At 39.5% G+C, this 18,266-nt stretch overlaps 1 protein-coding gene across 1 annotated transcript in view; it reads left to right on the forward strand.

Annotated features, from left to right (window-relative positions):
• RASGRF1 (Ras protein specific guanine nucleotide releasing factor 1) overlaps window positions 1-18,266 on the forward strand; it is a 215,955-nt gene that overhangs the window by 107,783 nt on the left and 89,906 nt on the right. The window contains exons 6-8 of the mRNA XM_036737004.1: window positions 10,489-10,568; window positions 14,837-15,030; window positions 16,784-16,893. Coding sequence (XP_036592899.1) covers window positions 10,489-10,568; window positions 14,837-15,030; window positions 16,784-16,893 — 384 coding nt within the window. The remainder of the gene's footprint in view (window positions 1-10,488; window positions 10,569-14,836; window positions 15,031-16,783; window positions 16,894-18,266) is intronic.

Genomic DNA, 18,266 nt, shown 5'->3' on the forward strand with positions numbered 1-18,266 from the left:
TCAGAGAGTTGTCATCATTAGGAAGTTTTGTCCTTATTGTTGTTGTTCAGGCGTTTTCAGTTGTGCCCAACTCTTCCTGACCCAATTTGGCATTTTCTTGGCAAAGATACTGGAGTGGTTTGCCATTTTCTTCTCCATCTCATTTCACAGATGAGGAAACTGAAGCAAATAGGGTTAAGTGATTTGGCCAGGGTCACATAGGTAGTAAATGTCTGAAGCCACATTCGAACTCAGGAAGATGAGTCTTCCTGACTCCAGGCAAAACACTCCATCCACTACGCCACCTGGCAGTTCATTTTGTCTTTACGTCAAGCTTAAATCTGCCTTTCTGTAACTTTCTCCCCATTGCCATCCATTCTTTCCATCTTGCACCCAAATCTAATCCTTTGTCTAAGTGCCAGGCCTTCAGATATTTAAAGACAGCTGTCATGTAAGCCCAAAGTCTATGCAAGCAGTGCCAAGCCTGGAATCAAGAAGACTCATCTTCCTGAGTTCAAATCTGACCTCAGATATTTAGTATCTATGTGATCCTGGGCAAGTCCCTTAACCCTGTTTGCCTCAGTTTCCTTAACTGTAAAATGAGTTAGACAAGGAAATAGCAAACCACTCTAATATCTTTGCCAAGACCCAATGGGGTCATGAAGAGTTGGACAGGACTGAAAAATGAGAGGCTCTTCAACAACCTAGTTGGCCTCCATCAGCTTCTCTGTGTCTACTCTAAAACATGGTACCCGGAACTGAACAAAATATTTCACATGTGGACTGATTAGGTCAGATTACAGTGTGATTTTCACCTCCCTCTTTCTAAGTACTACAGCTAGGTCCCAATTAATATGAATATCAGTCTTCTGAAGTGGAAGCATTGTTCGAATTTGCATTCCATATTTCCATTGAACTAGAGCCAATTATCATGTTTTATATTATTGTGGCTTCAAATAGTGCAAATTTTAATTCATGTGGCCATTTCAGGAGATTCGTTATCTGTACTAATGAGGACCTAGCTGTACTTAATGCAACATAAGATCGCATTGGCTATTCAAGTTGCCATATTGCCCTGTTCACTCAACCTTACAGTTCACTAAAGCTACCAGATCTTTTTCAGACAAACTGTAGTCTGATGAACTAGCCATGCCTTCTTGTTTTCTCTATTTTGTGCATATGAAGTTGATTTTTATACTAAGTATAAAACACATTTTCTATATCTATCCTTATATTTTATCCTATTAAAAACTGCTTAACTCTTCTTATATCCTGACTCTTCCAATCAATGTATTTATTAGCTTTCTTCTCCATCTACAAATTTAATATGCATTTTCACCTGTGGCTTCTTTGAAGTCATTGATAAAAAGTATTAAATAATTCAGGACCAAGAACCCACCTAGAGTACACCGCTAGTAACCAACCTCCTTCTAATATTGACATAGAACCATTTGGGTTATCTTCTAGCCTATATTTTTCCATCTTTTTCATAAGCATAACATGAGAGATTATGTCAACTATATTCCCTTGATCTAACAGTCTAATGCCTGTATCTTGAGAAAGTCATACTGATACTATGACATCTTTGTGTCCTTTTCCATCCTTCACTGCTCATTAACCTTCCTTTAAATAATATGTTCTAGAATTTCACAACAAATTGAAGTCAAGCTGAATAAGATAACGTGTGCAAACGCCACTCTCCTTCAAAGATGGAGTACTGGACCTCTAGTCAAGACCTAAGTTCAAATCTGGCCTCAGACACTTAGTAGCTTTAGGACAATGGGCAAGTCATTTAACCTTTGTCTGCCTCAGTCTTCTTATCTGTAAAATTAGGATAATAATAACACCCACTTCCGAGGGTTGTTGTGAGGATAAAATGTAAAGTGTTTGGCAAATCTTAATTAAATGCTAGCTATTATTATCATTTTTATTTTTCAGATTGGTACTTTTGCCCTTCCTCTGTCCTAAAATGTCCCATTCCCTAAGATCAATCAATTCAATAAGCATTTATAAGGGATTTTACCATGTGACCAGGCACTGTGCTAAGAGCTGACAATATAAGGAAGAACAGTCCCCATCCTCGAGGAGCATACATTCTAATACAATAAATGTGTGTGTGTGTGTGTGTGTGTGTGTGTGTGTGTGTATACACACAGACATACATACGTATATATAATGTATAATATATACACACAATACACACAGACTACATACACATATATTGTTTCCCCTATCAGAATGTGTCTCTGTCTCTCTCCATAAATATGTGTATGTGTACAAATACATATATGTGTATGTGTACCTAGATAGAAATATAGATATCAATACATGCAATATAAATGCAGGGCAGATGGCAGGTAGCCTTGGCAAGAAAGGTACTAGCAGCTAGGGAGCTGTGGGATGGCCTCAAGCAGGGGGGAGTGTAATCCAGGTCTGAAGGAAGCTAAGAATCCTTTCAAATATCACTGAAAGTGACTCAGCAAATGTACCTGGAAGTTCTTTCAATTCCCAGGATAGAGTTTATCAGGGCTTAGTAACCTAAACTCATCAAGGTGCCCTCTTACTATCTCCCTACCTACTTTGTTTTTCAGTTTCCTATTACCCATTTTTGATCTATTCTTTCCAATCCAGAAATGGTTCTACTTGGTAGAAAAACAGAAACAAATTTGTGCTATCAAAACTCAGCTAAGTCCTAGGCTAATTGAACTCAAAATCACAAATAACTGTGTAAAAATGGCCCCCACTAATCACCTCGAAGTCTAAAAAGCGCAAGTTGTGGTCAATCTCTAATTATAGTGATAGCTAATACATTGGACAGTAGAATCAGAGTCCAAAAATTTATGAACAGCCTGGAAAGCAGTTTAATGGTGATAAACTCTTGCCCTTAGGTTTAAAAATTCAATTATACTAACGAAGAATGGAAGAGATTTGACTTAAATAGACATTTGTATTTTTTAAAAGATCTAGGTGGTTAATTTAGTTGTAAACTCAATACATTTCAGTAGTACAATGTGGCTGCCCCAAAATACTGTACTTCATTAAGAAGGTAGAGTGTCCAGAAAGTATGAGGCAATAACCCTTCTCTACTTCACACTGGTCAGACTTCATCTGGAGAATTGTATTCTGTTCTAGGCATTGTATTTTGAAAGGAATATTGACAAACTGGATCATGGCCAAGATGGTTAGGGAACTGGGAACCACATTTTTTTCTTTGGAAATTCCTAAGAACAGAACTAGGACCAATGAGTGAAAATTACGAGAATGAATATTGCAGTTAGAGCATTCTAATAACCTGAACTGCCCCCAAATGAAATAGACTACTTAGATGAAGGCGCCATCATTGGAAGAGTTAAGCAGAGGATAATCTTGCATTAGCTATAATAGAAACCTAGAAAGGCTTACATGAACTGATACAAAGTGAAATCAGCAGAACCAGAACATTATACATAATATCAGCAACATTGTGCGATGATCAACTATGAACAACTTAACTCTTCTCAGTGATACAATGAGCTAAGACAATTTCAAAGGACTCATGAGGGAAAATGCTATCCATGTGCAGAGAAAGAACTGGTGGAGTTTAAGTGCAGATCAAAGCACACTATTTTCATTTTCTTTGTCTTTTTCATGGTTATTTTCTTTTGGCTTGTTTCTTCTTTCACAACATGACTAATGTGAAAATATGTTCTACATGATTGCACATACATAACCTATATCAAATTAGGGATGGAGTGATAAGGGAGGGAAGGAGATAATTTGAAACTCAAAAAAAAATCTTAAATGAATGTTAAAAATTGTCCTTACATGTAATTGGAAGAGATTCCTGTATGTAGTAGAAGATTAAACTAGAAAACTCCAAAAGTTCCATCGAACTCTACAATTCAATTCTCTGATTTGATTTAAATAATTTAAATCACTAGTTTAAAAAAAACATTCAATTTCATAATTTTAACCAAAAAAAAGTATGGTTGTCTGGCATCATATAGAAGACAGAGATCCAGTCTCTGAGGAAGTATGACCTGGGTTCAAATCTCTACCTCGGACATATGAATGGCAGTGTGACCTTGTGCAAGGCACATTTACAGAGTTGGGGCATTGGTAGAAGGAACTTCATAGGAAATTCCTTCCCTAGATGAAGTCACAGGACTTGTTTCAAAATAAAAAGTATAAGACACTGGATATCCAAAGATGAAACTAAAAAATAGTTCCTGCCCACAAATAGCTTGTCAACCTATTAGAGATAAACCCATTTTACTCAGCTAGTCTGGTCCTCATACAGCAGGAATGTCTGTAGGCAGCACTATACTCAAAATCTTTTTGAGATTAGTAGAACCTGCCAGAGTTTGTACCCCACTGGCATCTCCTATGATAATCAGGGTAACTTCCAAGCCATGATGTGCCATCAGAGTAAGACCTTCAGAAAGCTTCAACATTGTGGAAATTACAAGTATCTCTAGCTTCATAAGTTCATAGCATCATAATACTTAGCCCCAAAAGGGACCTTAGAGACCATATAATCCAGAGGTGTCAAACACATATCCCAGAACACTCCTGAGGGCTGCCTGAACTAAGATTAAAATGTAATTGGGAAATATTTAGCAAAATAAATAAAATTAAAATGATATGTAAATATAACTAATATGTGATTTTCTAAGTCAGTATGCAACCAGTAGGTATCCTTATGTACATTTTATTGACCACCATTTCTATCTGAGTCTGACATCATTGATCTAATACAACCCCCATTTTATAGATGAGAAAACTGAGTTCCACAGAGATGAGTGATATGATCACAGTCATAGACTCCTAATTATTTTCTAAATGTATTTCCAAAATGTATTTTACTACAAATAAAAGTTAATTTAAATCCCCCAAATTTGGCAACTTTCAAAATGTTTAAATTTTTTATTAAGCATATTAATTCTCCTTTCTCTCTTCCCCCTCCCAAAAAAAACCTCTTCGATCTCCTCATCCTTAGAGGATTACCAAAGAAACTGGATTTCTGGCAGGGGTGTCATGAACCTAGACTGTTTGGACAAGCAGGACAAATCACTCACGACCAAAACCAGCATGAAAATTGCATAGGCTGTGTCCCATGGATCTGTGTTCTGGGCTGCACCAGTGATCAGTGGGATCAACTTAATAACCTGTTTGACCTTAGCCAAGCAACCATTTAACCTCTATGCCTCACTATTCCCATCTGCAAAATAGAAATAAAAATATCTGCCCTACCCATCACAGAACAATAAGATGAGGAGATGGAACTGAATGTGCTTTGAAAGGGGAAATGCTATGTAAATAAAAGAGAGGTAGTGGATGGTAAACCAGATCACAAGTCAGGAGATCTGGGAGAAAAGAGCTTCAAGAAGGACGTGGTCAACGGCACTGTATTTTGGAGAGACTTCTCCCCGTTTCCCTTAGTAATTCATTCTTAGTTCTGACACCTACTAGCTCTGTAATCTTATGTGAGTCACATCATTTCTGTAGACCTCAGCTAGCTTATCTGTGGAATTCAGGGATGTGGACTGAAGAACCTCTCCCAAAGTTCCCTTCTACAATGGACATACTATGAAGCGTGATCACTAATAACGTGACCAACAATAACTTCCCAAAGTGAGCTCTTATGGAGTGGGCTCTAGTGATCCTCAGAGAAGTGCAACCTCCTCCCTACAAATGATAATTATCAAAGAGGGGAATTAGAGACTCTGATGATATCTCTAAGGCCAGTAGCAAAGAGTAGTAAAAGACAACCACCTGCTCTCAGCAGAGGACGCAAGAGTATTTCTCGTGTTCTAGTCCTTTCTGTAACAAGGACGAATTTAAAGCCCCAGAGGCCTACAGCTCTTAATAAAAATAACAGCATGCTATTAAGTAAAAATGTGTTAGCTAATTACTAGTACCCTGACACAAGCCACAGTAGTCATATGGGCATTCAGAATTAAGTAGGCTGACAAGTCGTATTAAAAACAAATTGCTAAGATGGTCCACAGGCGAAGGCCAAGGAAAATAATTAAACACCAAATTGTTTCTTTTTCTAGCTATAAGTAGAAGAACAATTTGAATTTTTGTTTCATTTATGCCCTAAGTATCAAAGAAGTAGACCACCTTGCTGTCAGCATTCCTCTTTCCCAGTGTCTATGACTATAACAGTTAAACAGCACTAGCCTTGGAATCAACAGACCTGGGTTCAAGTCCTTGATTCTATCACTTTCTAACTGTGGCCTTGAAAAAAATTCACTTCTCTGAGGCTCGGTTTTAACATCTGTGCATCCTGGGCCATTGCCAATGGTCCTGACTTTTGTCTTGCCACTAGACTTCAATGACTCTGGAAGAGAGAGTGAGGCTAATGACTTTATGCAATAATCCCTCATAAATCCAATTCACATACGAGTCGAGACATCATCAGTGATGTCACTGGTCCTCTTCGAAAATGAAGGATGAACAACAAAAGCAAGAACAGCAACCACAAGTTGAGAATAACACTTAGATTAGCTAGTTCACAGGATTGTTACAAAGAAAATGTGTTGTAATTTGCAAAGCATTGTATAAATGTTATCAAGCTATAGATACGAACTAGTATTCAAAATAATGCTAATAGTGGGCTTAGAATCAGAAAGATCTGGGTTCAAATCATGTTGAAGATACAAGCTGTGTAACCTTAGGCAAGTCATTTAACCTCTCCTGTAAAATGTAACCTCATCTGTAAAATGAGGGAGCTAGATGACATTTAAGGTATCTATGATCCTATCAGAAAGGCTAAATCAGACAGTCAGGCAACAAGCATTTACTAAGGGCTTACTAAGAGCCATGCACTGTGCTAAGCACAGGAAAATCAAATAGAAGCAAAAATAAAGACAGTCCCTGCCCTCAAGGAGCTTACATTCTAATGGGAGAAGAATACACATAAAAAGGGAGCTGAAATGTGGGGGAAGGAGGTTGGTCTTTATAGAGGCCTCTTGGCTAAGTTGGAATAACCGAAGAAGACTAGTCTGGCACCCTTCCCCAAAATGGAGGTTCCAGGAAAAACTCACCAATCAGAGAAGGGGTCTGCAGGAGTAGAGTCAGGAGGCAGCTGAGGTATGAAGGCTAAGTCTGGACTTTTGAGGGTAGCTTGGTATAGGGCCCTTCTCTAAAATGGAGATTCTGAGAAGAACTCATCAACGGGAGAAGGAGCCTCTAAGTGCAGAGTCAGAAGGCAGTTGAGCCATGGTGGCTAAGTCCAAATAAAATGTAACATTATTAATAGCTGACACCTATATAAAATAGAGAGCTCGCAGTTTAGTACTTAATAAATGCTTATGGGTTGATTGACTCTGTGATAGGGTAGTTCATTATCATCCCTATTGTGTAATTAATTATATAAATATGAGCTATTATCTTAATAACAATGTATTTTTAATGTTTTTATCTGAACCTATGATTTCATTAGTGTGGGGAAAATTCTGGTATGAAAAGTACCTCCACCATTAGAAAGTTGCAGCTCATGTATAATATCATCTTAGAGTTGCCTGAGGAACTGGAAGGTTGTCACACAACTCATCTTGTGCCATAGGTAGGAGTTTAAGCCAGTCCTTCCTAATTCGAAAACTTCCTCTCTATCTACTATACCGCACTATTTCTCAACAATGTAAATAATTAACATAGATAATGGCTCTCAATAATATTAACAATCAATATCAATAAGGATCAATAATACCGATTTATATGAGTAGATGACCATATGAACAGCAAAGACTGTGCTTCACTCCCTCTCTCAGAGCCATAGAGTACCACTCTCCTGCCATCTACCAAACTGAAAAGTATTTGAGTCTGGACTTGGGATAATGATATAATAATTCCTGAAATTTTATAGCAGAGCAGAATCAGGTCTGGTCAAGAATTCTACCAGTCTGCTTGAGAAGACTCAATTCTTTACTGAATAATAGGCGTCTACGCAGCTGTAGGAACTAGGCTCAAAGATCAGCCTATAGGACTTTAATAACAATGCATTGGAATAAGGTCCTAAGCGGCTTCTTGGCATCCAGTCTCTTGGCATCTTTTTCTAGTCCTGAACAGTTACCAAACTGATATACTAAAGCAGAGGTCTTTCATATATCAGGAACAGAGGAATGTAATTCCTCCATTCAAGAAGCTTCTGTGGCTCCCTCTTCTATGAAAAGATTCAAACCCCTCTGGTGTTTAAAGTCCTTCATGATCTGACTAGTCTCCCTTTTTCCTGGCTACTCTCTCTCACACACTGTACACCTCAGCCAAACCAACCTACTTGTCCTCCCCAGAGCACAACAAGCTATCTCTTGCCTCCATGTCTTTGTACAGGCTGTCCTGTCCCCAGTGCTGAGAATGTTCTCCCTCCTTACCTCTTCCACTTAGAATCCCTCATTCTCTTCAACACTCAACTCAAGAGCTATCTCCTTCAAGAGGCCTTTTCTGGCTTCTCCACTTCTTAGTGACTTCCTCTTAAATAACTCGGGACTTTTTTCATATATACCCTATTATTTATTTATCCCCCAGTAGAAAGTAAGCTTCTAGTGGGCAGGGACTCTTCTGATTTGGCCTTTGCATCTCCAACAAACAATATGGTGCCCAGCACATAGTGGATTCTAGTTAAGTGCTTGTTGACTGACTGACTGATTGAAAAACATCCTTGTGTGGGCAAACACATGATGCAGTTCTCAGCAGTTCAGTAGATTAGAGCAAAAACTCCCACAGAAACAGCTATCATAATCTTCAGTAGCCATATCCAAAAGCAGTCTAGAATACAACTAAAATAATACCTTCTTCCTTACACCTGCTTTGGGCTTGTGTCCTCAAATGAACACCCAGTTAAAAGCCAAAGTACTCCGGTGTTAGGAATACACTGAGGATTCACTATCATCATCAACAAACATTGAACAAGCACCTACTATATGCAAGATGCTGCACTAAGGGCTTGGGGTATACACCATCATCACCACCAGCAGCAGCATCACTAGCATCATCATCATCCCAATACTGCTACTACCATTAACATTGAGCTTTAAGGTGTGCAAAATGCTTTACATATACTATCTCATTCCAGCCTTGCAACAACTCCAGGAAATAGGTATTTTTATTACCCCCCATCTTACAGTTGAGAAAAGTCAAACTCAAAGATGTTGTTACTTGCCCATTGTCAAACAATTCGTAAGTATCTGAGGCAGGATCTAAACTCAGGGCTTCCTGACTCAAAGTCCAAGTTCTATCTACTATGTCACCTAGGAATATGAATCACAGCTCTTACTCTCAAAAAGCTTACAGCCTCATAAATAGATGGTCTTTGAGGTTTTTATGATTAGCCATGCCTGTTGCTGTGCTGTAATGGGGCTGGACGCCATGATGGCTCACCCCATAGGTGAGTGTCTATAGGTGCTGTGTTAGTAAGTTTGTCTTGCAGGACTTCTGAAGCCTCAAAATGGTTTGAAAAAGAGGGGGAGTCCAAATTCTACTAAATCCCATGCTATAGAAAAGACTCTAATCATGAGGCTCCAGTGAGTTCTTAGTGTCTCATCAGAAAGATCACCTGGAGGGACAGAAGAGCTCTGCAGGCAGTAAGGTGTAATAGAAAAAATAGACCTGGAATCAAGACAGAATTGGGTTTGAATCCCAGTTCTAACACCACTCAGCTATTTCAACCAGCTGGGTCATCAATCTCACTGAGCTTCAGTTTTGGCATCTGTAAATTGGGGATAAAAAATACTTGCCTGCCTCTCTCAGGGTTATTGCGATGAGGGTGCTTTGTGAGCCTTCAAGTGCCGTGAGTTGCTCTAATTTCTTTTCCTTTTTATAAATGAGATTAAGCAAATACTGGTTCTGAGCATGTATAAATTGTTCATATAAATTAACACAGGCTCAGATATAAAGAAATTAAGGCAGTAGCCATCCCACAAAGGGCAGTAACCTCTGCCACCCCTTTCTAATTCCTTCTTATTATTACTCTTACAAAGCAGCTTGTGTTTAGGGAAGGCACACTGGGTGCACGTGTAACAAGCAGAGGCTAATGTTCTTGCTACCAGCTGATAATGCATGGGGCATGGAAGAAGAGAGTGGGTGTACAAGGAGAAAGGGGGGAGTTGCCAAGGAGGAGGGGAGCCAGTACAAATAGGGGCATCTGGTGAACATGTTCTCCAGTTCAGAGATTTATGAACATCCAGCAACAAATACCTTGGTACCAAGCATTTTGGGTAACTGAAAATGAAGATATCTGTTCCACTAGAGGAGTTTAGGAAAGAAGAAATAAGTCGTTTCAGACATGAGGATGATCACAGGACATGTTTGCTTTTCTGTCTCTCCTTCCCAGAAAAAAAAACGCTATCAGAAAGAGCCCTTCCCTAGCTAACTTTCCCCTAGAGATTCCCCTGAAAGACAGGGGAAAAAATTATTTTGTTTTTGTTTTTTTGCTGTGCTCCAGGGATCACATCGAAGAACAGAAAATGTTTCTGCTTTGCTCTGCTTCCAGCAGAACTCACCTTAACCATGTGTTTTATTTTTCAGTGAAACAATCATGTTTTTGCATCAGATTTTTTACCAAGGCCTCAAAGCCCGGATATCCAGCTGGCCAACATTAGTGCTCGGTGAGTAATGATGAACTCCTGGAAATTAGACATTTGACTAATTTAATGGCATCTTTCATTAAAGGCCACATTTTAGAGGACCTATTGGCCTGTCTTTGCAGCCCAGACTGGCTTTCACCTCGCATGATTACACACACACCAAGTAAAATTCCCTCTAGTAAATGTTCTGATGTGTCGTCTGGACTCACGGCTGAGATGAGTTAGTTTTTAATACCAGGCGAATTACCCCAGTAAGGCTTAGGAGGCTTTATCGTTGTTCTTAATTCAAAGACTAGTTTGAAGTGATTAAACTTTATAAATATATATATATGTATATATATATAAAGGCTACTTCAAACCTAAGCCCTTTTCCAGTTAAATATTTGGTGTTTCTTTAAAAAGAAAACTCCAAAATAATAAGGGAACAAGTGAATGAGTGGCCACAATGTGCATATATCCCTCCGATGGTGGTGTGGAGTATAGACTAAAGAACAGGTGTGGAATTCACAAGCAGATAAATCCAAGACTGGGCAAAATCACAGAGCCAGAAGAAATTTCAGAGATTATCCAGCCTACCTTGCTCCACCACCACCTCCCTCCTTTTATAGATAAGGAAACTGAAAACGGATAAGGTAAAGCCACCTTTGAGGTCATACCGGTGGTAAGCAAATAGCAGAATTGGGACTTTTAAACACAGTTCTACTGATTCTAAACCTAATATTCCTTCCACTAAACCATGCTTTACCCCTGTACAGGAATATACTGGTTCGGTAAGCTGGAGCCTTTTTGACATCCCCAAAGAGGCAAAGACTTATCAGTACATGCAGCCAAAATAGCTGGACATGAATCAAAGTCCATAGCTGTTAGAGAAGGGAAAAGGGTCATCACTGTAGTGAGCTTAGTACAAGGCAGCAAACAGCTGAGAAGTTACACATCCTCAAAAATTGATTATGCAGAATCTAGGTACAAAGGCAGGAACTGCTGAGTATCATCTTTTCAATTCATTCTGTTAACATGCTGCCATCATTTTTAGCAAGAAAGCATATCACCATGCCATGCTGCCGCCATACAATGAATGAGCCACATTTGTGCCGCTGGGTAGGGGAGAGGGGTGCAGGAGGGATGGCAGGCACATCGTTCCGGAATACCAGGCCTTGTTAGTTACAAACTTCCTTGTATCTTCTCAAAGGTGTTGATTATGGATTCCTAAGGAAATTTCTGACTACTTTGGATCCTCTTGTTCAACTTGTATTTTCTCAGCATTCTAGCTACTTAGCTTCTCAGTCTCTTTCTCTCTCAACTTGCATGAGGGAGAAACTTCCAGGTTAGTAGTAGGGACAAGAGAAGTAGAAAGATATCTGGTACCGGAGAAAGCTATGGCATGGTAGATAGAGTGCCAGGTCTGCAGTCAAGAAGACCTGAGCTTGAATCCAGCCTCAGATATTTACTAGCTGTGTGACCCTAGGCAAGTCACTTAACCCTATTTCCTCATCTATAAAATGAGCTGGAGAAGGAAATGGCAAATCATTCCAGTATCTTTGTCAAGAAATCCCCAAATGGGGCCATGAAGAGTTGGACGCAACTGAACAAAAACACAGGGGAAAGAACATTTGCTCTGGAGTCAGAGGAATTGAGTTCAAGTTCTGCCTTTGTCACCTGCTAGCTATTGGATGAGTCATTTAACCTGTCTAGGTCTTAGTTTCCTAATCCATAAAATGAGAGGGGTGGGACCATTTGGCCTCTAAGGCCCCTGCCAGCTCTAAACCTATGATATTACCTTGTTGTGTCAAGCAATATTCTCTTTTTTCCTCCTTCCCACCCACAAGGAAGAATACAAAACATCTTTACATTTGGAAAACTTGGAAATGCTTTTTATCCCAAACAGGGTAATTTTCTTTCTAAAAGAAGAAAGAACTTCTCCCGAAGAGCTAAAGGCTAGGTGCTAGCCAGATGTTGCTTGAATATTACGTACAATAGCACTTCTTTGCAAAGTTGAGGTTGTCCCTGGCAACCCACAACTTTGGCCAGCTGTCTCTGGTATAAGTTGCCTTCTTTTTTCCCAAGCTTCAAGCTGCAGGTTCCAACTCATTCCAGAACAAAACTTCCTCCCCACCCTACCCCACCCCAACAAAACTTTTGTAAAAAAAAAAACTAAACAAAAATTGAAAGCAGAGATTTGAATCAACTTCACAAGAATCCTAGAGTGGCAGATTGTATGGAGTTTCAGGCACACTAAAGTTGCAAATGGGTGAGGTGAGAAGTAGGAACGAGGCATGGTTAAACATGTTTGTCATGGTTAGACTTGTTTATCTAAAGAAGATCTGGGGGTTTTAGTGGATTGCAAGCTCAGTAAATTTCAATAATGTGATGTGGCAGCCAGAAAAGCTAATGTGATTTTGGGCTGCATTGGAAGACATGGGTTCCAGGTGACAATCTCTCTGTATTCTACCCTTGTCAGACTTCAGCAGAGTATTGTTTTATATTCTGGGAACCATAAATTAAGGATAGTGATGAGCTAGGGAACTTTCAGGGGGCAGCCAGGATGGCCAAGGGCCTTGAGTCCATGCCATGTGAGAATTGGTTGAAGGAAATGAGCATTTGGGGCCTGGAGAAGAGAAGACCCAGGGGCATATGGGAGCTGTCTTCAGTTACGGGAAGGGGATGGGGTGGAGGGGTCAAGAGGAAGAGTGATTAGACTTTATCTGCTTGGTCCCAGAAGGCAGAACCAGGAGCAATGAGTAAAAGGTGCAAAGAGGCCAGAGTTTAGGTTTGGTGTCAAGAAAAGCTTCCTAACAATTAGAATTATGCAACAATGAGATGGGCCGCCCTGAGAGTGGGTGGCTCCTCCTCCTTGGTGACCTTCAGACAGAAGCAGGATGCCCTGATTGCCAGGTGTGTGGGAGCATAGATTCCTGTTGGAGAGAAGTTTGATGCAATCGTTCCCAATGTCCCTCCTGACTCTTCAATTCTGTGATTCTGGGAGACTGCAAGAGGGGATCAGATCCTCTCAGATAGTCTTGAGGGAGGGGAGGTCAGTAGGATTCAAAGTGGAGTCAGAATAAAAGAAGTTGCCTCCAAGAGAGATTGGGGGATGTCATTCCAGACACAGGATAGAAACCAGCAATATAAATGCTATGTGCATCTAGAGAAAGAACTGATAAGTAGAAACATGTATAGAATAATTTTACATATAAATGCCTATTTGCATCTAATGGTAGCCATCTCTGCAGTGGGGTGAGTGGAAGGAAGAAAAAAAAGGGAAAAAGAAAGAAATCTACATGATAACTTTGTTTTGTATTTAAAAGGAATAGCAAATTGTGCATAGTGAATTTGCGGTTTCATGTAAATTAAATAAATTAATTTAATTTTTTTAAATGTAGGTGGATACCTAAGGCCAAGGGATATTTAACTTGATTGTCTATATGTGTTACAAAATGTATAAACTGAGGCATAGGCAGATGGATAAAGTGCCATAAAATCCCCAAAGAAGAAGCATGGTACAGCAGAAGGAGCCTGGGCTGGAAGTAACAAACCTGAATCCTACTCATGACCCTTCTACCAACCATCTGAGTGATCATGGTCAAATCATTTCATCATGGGGCAGCTAGGTGGTGCAGTGAGTAGAGCACCGGCCCTGGAGTCAGGAGAACCTGAGTTCAAATCTGACCTCAGACGCTACTAGCTGTGTGACCTTGGGCAAGTCACTTAACCCTAACTGCCCTGCCCAAAAAAAAACAAAAAAAATCATTTCATCATTCTGGGTCTTGATTTCCTCATCTGTAAAATAAGAAGATTGCCCTAGATTGGCACTTCTCAATTTTTTTAGTCTTAGGACCTCTTTATCCTCTTAAAAATGAGCTTCTGTGTGTATGGGTTATATCTATTGACATTTACCAAATTAGAATTTAAAACATCTTAGCATTTTTATGAAAATAGTTCTGACCTCACAGACCACCCCCCAAAAGGGTCTCAGGGATCCCCCACAGTCCCTGAACCACACCTTGAGATTCACTCCACTAGCTGATGACCAAGATCCTTCCTGCTTTTAAATACTACGATTATAACATGCTTTTAATTTGGAGAGTCTGAAGAAGGATGTGATTTATTTGGTCATGGAGAGAAAGATGGTTTCAGAGCTAATGTTCAAAGTTTTAGTTCCATAAGAAGCCACAATACAAAATAAATAGTTAATCTTGGCAAGTCTCAGAATCAAATAAGAATAAATACTCAGAATAGAAGAGAGAAAAATTGAACCAAATCCTGAGTTTCATTCTACCTATTTCTTCCAGCTGACCTATTTGACATACTGCTGCCTATGCTGAATATCTACCAGGAGTTTGTGAGAAACCATCAATATAGCTTGCAGATCCTAGCTCACTGCAAACAGAACAGGGATTTTGACAAACTCCTGAAGCATTATGAGGCAAAGCCAGACTGTGAAGAGAGAACTCTGGAGACCTTTCTCACTTATCCTATGTTTCAGGTAATGTGGTCTTTTAAAATGCATAATAAGGGATTGTCCTTAAAGCGGGGAAAAAATTCAGTAGAGATCTCATCCTTTAGTAATATAACACTGATTTATCTTTGTATCCCTTGTGCCCAGAATTTAAAGGGTGCTGAATAAATGAATGTTTATAGGGAAGGGATCAGTAACAAATCTAATTAAATATTAATAAGTCTAATTATGTTACAATAGGGACTCCTTGAGTTATGAACATCAGATCTATACTTGAAACATGCATACAAACAGCTAGCTGCATGCTACCCCCTACTCCAGTTACTCATCCTAAGGTTGATCTTACCCAAATTCACTCCAAATAGCGACCGGGTGGTCTTGCTGCAATTATACCACCTGATGGCTCTTTCTCTCTGTCATGTCTATTCTCTTTGTCTTTCTGTCTGTCTGTCTGTCTGTCTCTCTACCTCCCTCTCTCTCTACCTCCCTCTCTCTCTGTCTCTTTCTGTCTTTCTCTGTCTCTCTCCCCACTCCTCCTCTCTTTTTCTCTCATTTTCTGTCTCTCCCTCTCTCTTTTCCTCTCCTCTCCCCTTCTCTTCTCTTCCTCACTCTCAAAAGGAAATCCACAAATTTTCAAGTCACATTAAATCTAGCGCCAAGCAAATGCCATGAACCTCTAAAAACCGTTGAAATACCTAGAAGCTTGCTATAGACCAATGTTTCCCAAAGGATATGCCTCAGTATATTAATATGCCATGAATGTGCTGCAAAATTTCGAATGTTATGTTACTGCAGAATTTTAAAATTATCATTGTGTTTAAAATAAATTTTACTTAACCAGCAATAAATTTTGTTTAATCAAAATTTTACTTATTCAGTATACATAGTACAGTATTATAGTATTCATAAAACAAACAAAAATGCCTATTACATATATGTACTAATCTCAAAACATAACACAGACCTTAAACTGGCAAACAACTCAACAAAAACAGCTGCACTTATTGAATAGAAATGCCACAAATCTCCCGACTCTTCCACAGAATTGCCACATTAAACATTCAGTGTGCTGTGATTTCTCACAGCAGAGCATACTGTGCCATGTACAAAAATAATTTTGAAAACCACTGCTCTCGAGACTCTAAGAAGGTCTTGGTCTACCTACTCTTCTATTTAAATCTGTTTTTCCTCATGTCCTATTGTTTTTATCATTATCCTTACCAGAATTGTTTTCTGCTCATTTTCATTACAAAAGTGCAATATTTACATAAATGATAACATTATTTCTATGGGTAAATGCTCCCTGAGTTCCAAATAAGGAAAACAACTTGAGTAGCACGAACTGTTTGTAAACTGGGAACTGTTGATAGAAAGAAGTCTAGGTTTTCCAGTCCCTTCTCTTGGCAGCATGTTTTATTTTGGTTTTAGAACATGGCCCCAAACAGAGGATTGCTCTTGGGAGAAAACCTGGTGCCAATTTCCTTCTAACAGTTAGAACCATGCAACAATGAGACACTCTGACTTGATAAATAGTGAGCTCCCCCAACATTTGAAGCATCCAAGATTGACAACTGCCTCTTAGTATGCTGTAGAGGAGATTGCTGCAACTGGTGGGAAGCTGTGCCCGACAGCCTCCAGCACCCCTTCTGGCTCTAAAGAGTCTTTGATTCTATGGTTACTCCTTATGACACTCCCTCCAAAACCTTCCAGAGCCTCGACTAACATGTCTGTAATTGCCCTGTGGCCAGTCCGCCCTTCTTTAACTGTCTACTCTCTGTAGATCCCCAGGTATATTCTGACCTTACATGAACTCCTGGCACACACTCCCCATGAGCATGTGGAGCGCAACAGTTTGGATTATGCAAAATCAAAACTAGAGGAATTGTCCAGGTAAGAAGCCTCTGCTCTTGTCTTACCATCTTCCCAAAGAGTAGGAGGCAGGGGTCCTCCTTAATCTGAGGTCCATGAACTTTTTTGTTTTAATATTTTGACAACTGTATTATTTTTCCTTTATCATTTTATCTTAATGCATTTAAAAGACATTCTGATAAGGGATAAGCTTCACCAAGCTGCCAAAAGGGTCCAGGACACATACACAAAAAAGATTAAGAATCTCTGATCTAGGGGATGCTGATTCTGTGAGTTAATCAGTATTTACTGAATGCCTTTATGCCTTATATTGCCTAATAAATGCCTAAATGCCTTATATTCTATGTACAGAAAAAAAATTGAGCAACCAACCGGGTTGCGAAAGTCCACCTTTACAATTTCAGAAAATCATTTCTGGCGATTTGCCAAAACTGACCAGAATTATTTATAAAACAGTTCCAATTAAATAATAAAGGTATATTCCATTCAGTTCAATAAACATATATTAAGCACCTACTGTGTACCAAGAGGCACTGTGCAAAACAAAGGGGATACAGAGACAAAAAATATGAAAACAGTCCCTCCTCTCAAAGAACTTATGTTGTTCTGAAGGAAAACAATAGGTACTGGTAAATAAAAATCAGCAAATAAATACAAGGTCATTTTGATTGGGGATGGTTGTGGAGAGTGCTAACAATTGGGGTGATCAGGAAAGATCTCATGTAGGAGTTGGCACATAAGCTTACTTTTGGAAGGAGCTAAGGATTCTCCAAATTGGAGGTGAGGAGGGGAAACATTTTAGTTAAGGAGAACAGCAGATATAAAGGCCAAGAGGTAGGAGATGGAATATCATGTTGTGGGGGGGAGGAAATAGGTCAGTTTGGCTAGAAATAGAGTATATGACAGGGCAGCTAGGTGCTACAGTGGAGAGAGTACTTAGGGCCTGGAGTCAGGAAGACTCCTCCTGAGTTCTGTTCTCAGACACTTACTAGCTGTGTGACCCTGGCCAAGTCACTTAACCCTGTTGGCCTCAATTTCCTCATCTGTAAAATAAACTGGAAAAGGAAATGGCAAACCACTCTAGTATCTTTGCCAAGAAAACCCCAAATGAGGTCACAAAGAATCAGACACAACTGAAAAAAAAACTGAACAACAACGAAAGAGTACATGACAGGGTGCATTGCGATGATGTGTGAGGGACAAATTCCTTTCTGATACTTGTGACTGCTATCAAGGGTACCCCCTTTATTAAATTAAAGCACATGGGAAACTGAATCAGGAACAGAAGGTTGCTTGGTGAATGCTGAATCAGAGCAAGAGAGCTAGATAGTTGAGAAGAAAAGTTCATCTAGTCTTATAGAACCTAAATAATTATCCCTGTTCCATTATGAAAT

Source organism: Trichosurus vulpecula, chromosome 8 (genome assembly GCF_011100635.1).
Source record: "Trichosurus vulpecula isolate mTriVul1 chromosome 8, mTriVul1.pri, whole genome shotgun sequence".
NCBI classification, from domain to species: domain Eukaryota; kingdom Metazoa; phylum Chordata; class Mammalia; order Diprotodontia; family Phalangeridae; genus Trichosurus; species Trichosurus vulpecula.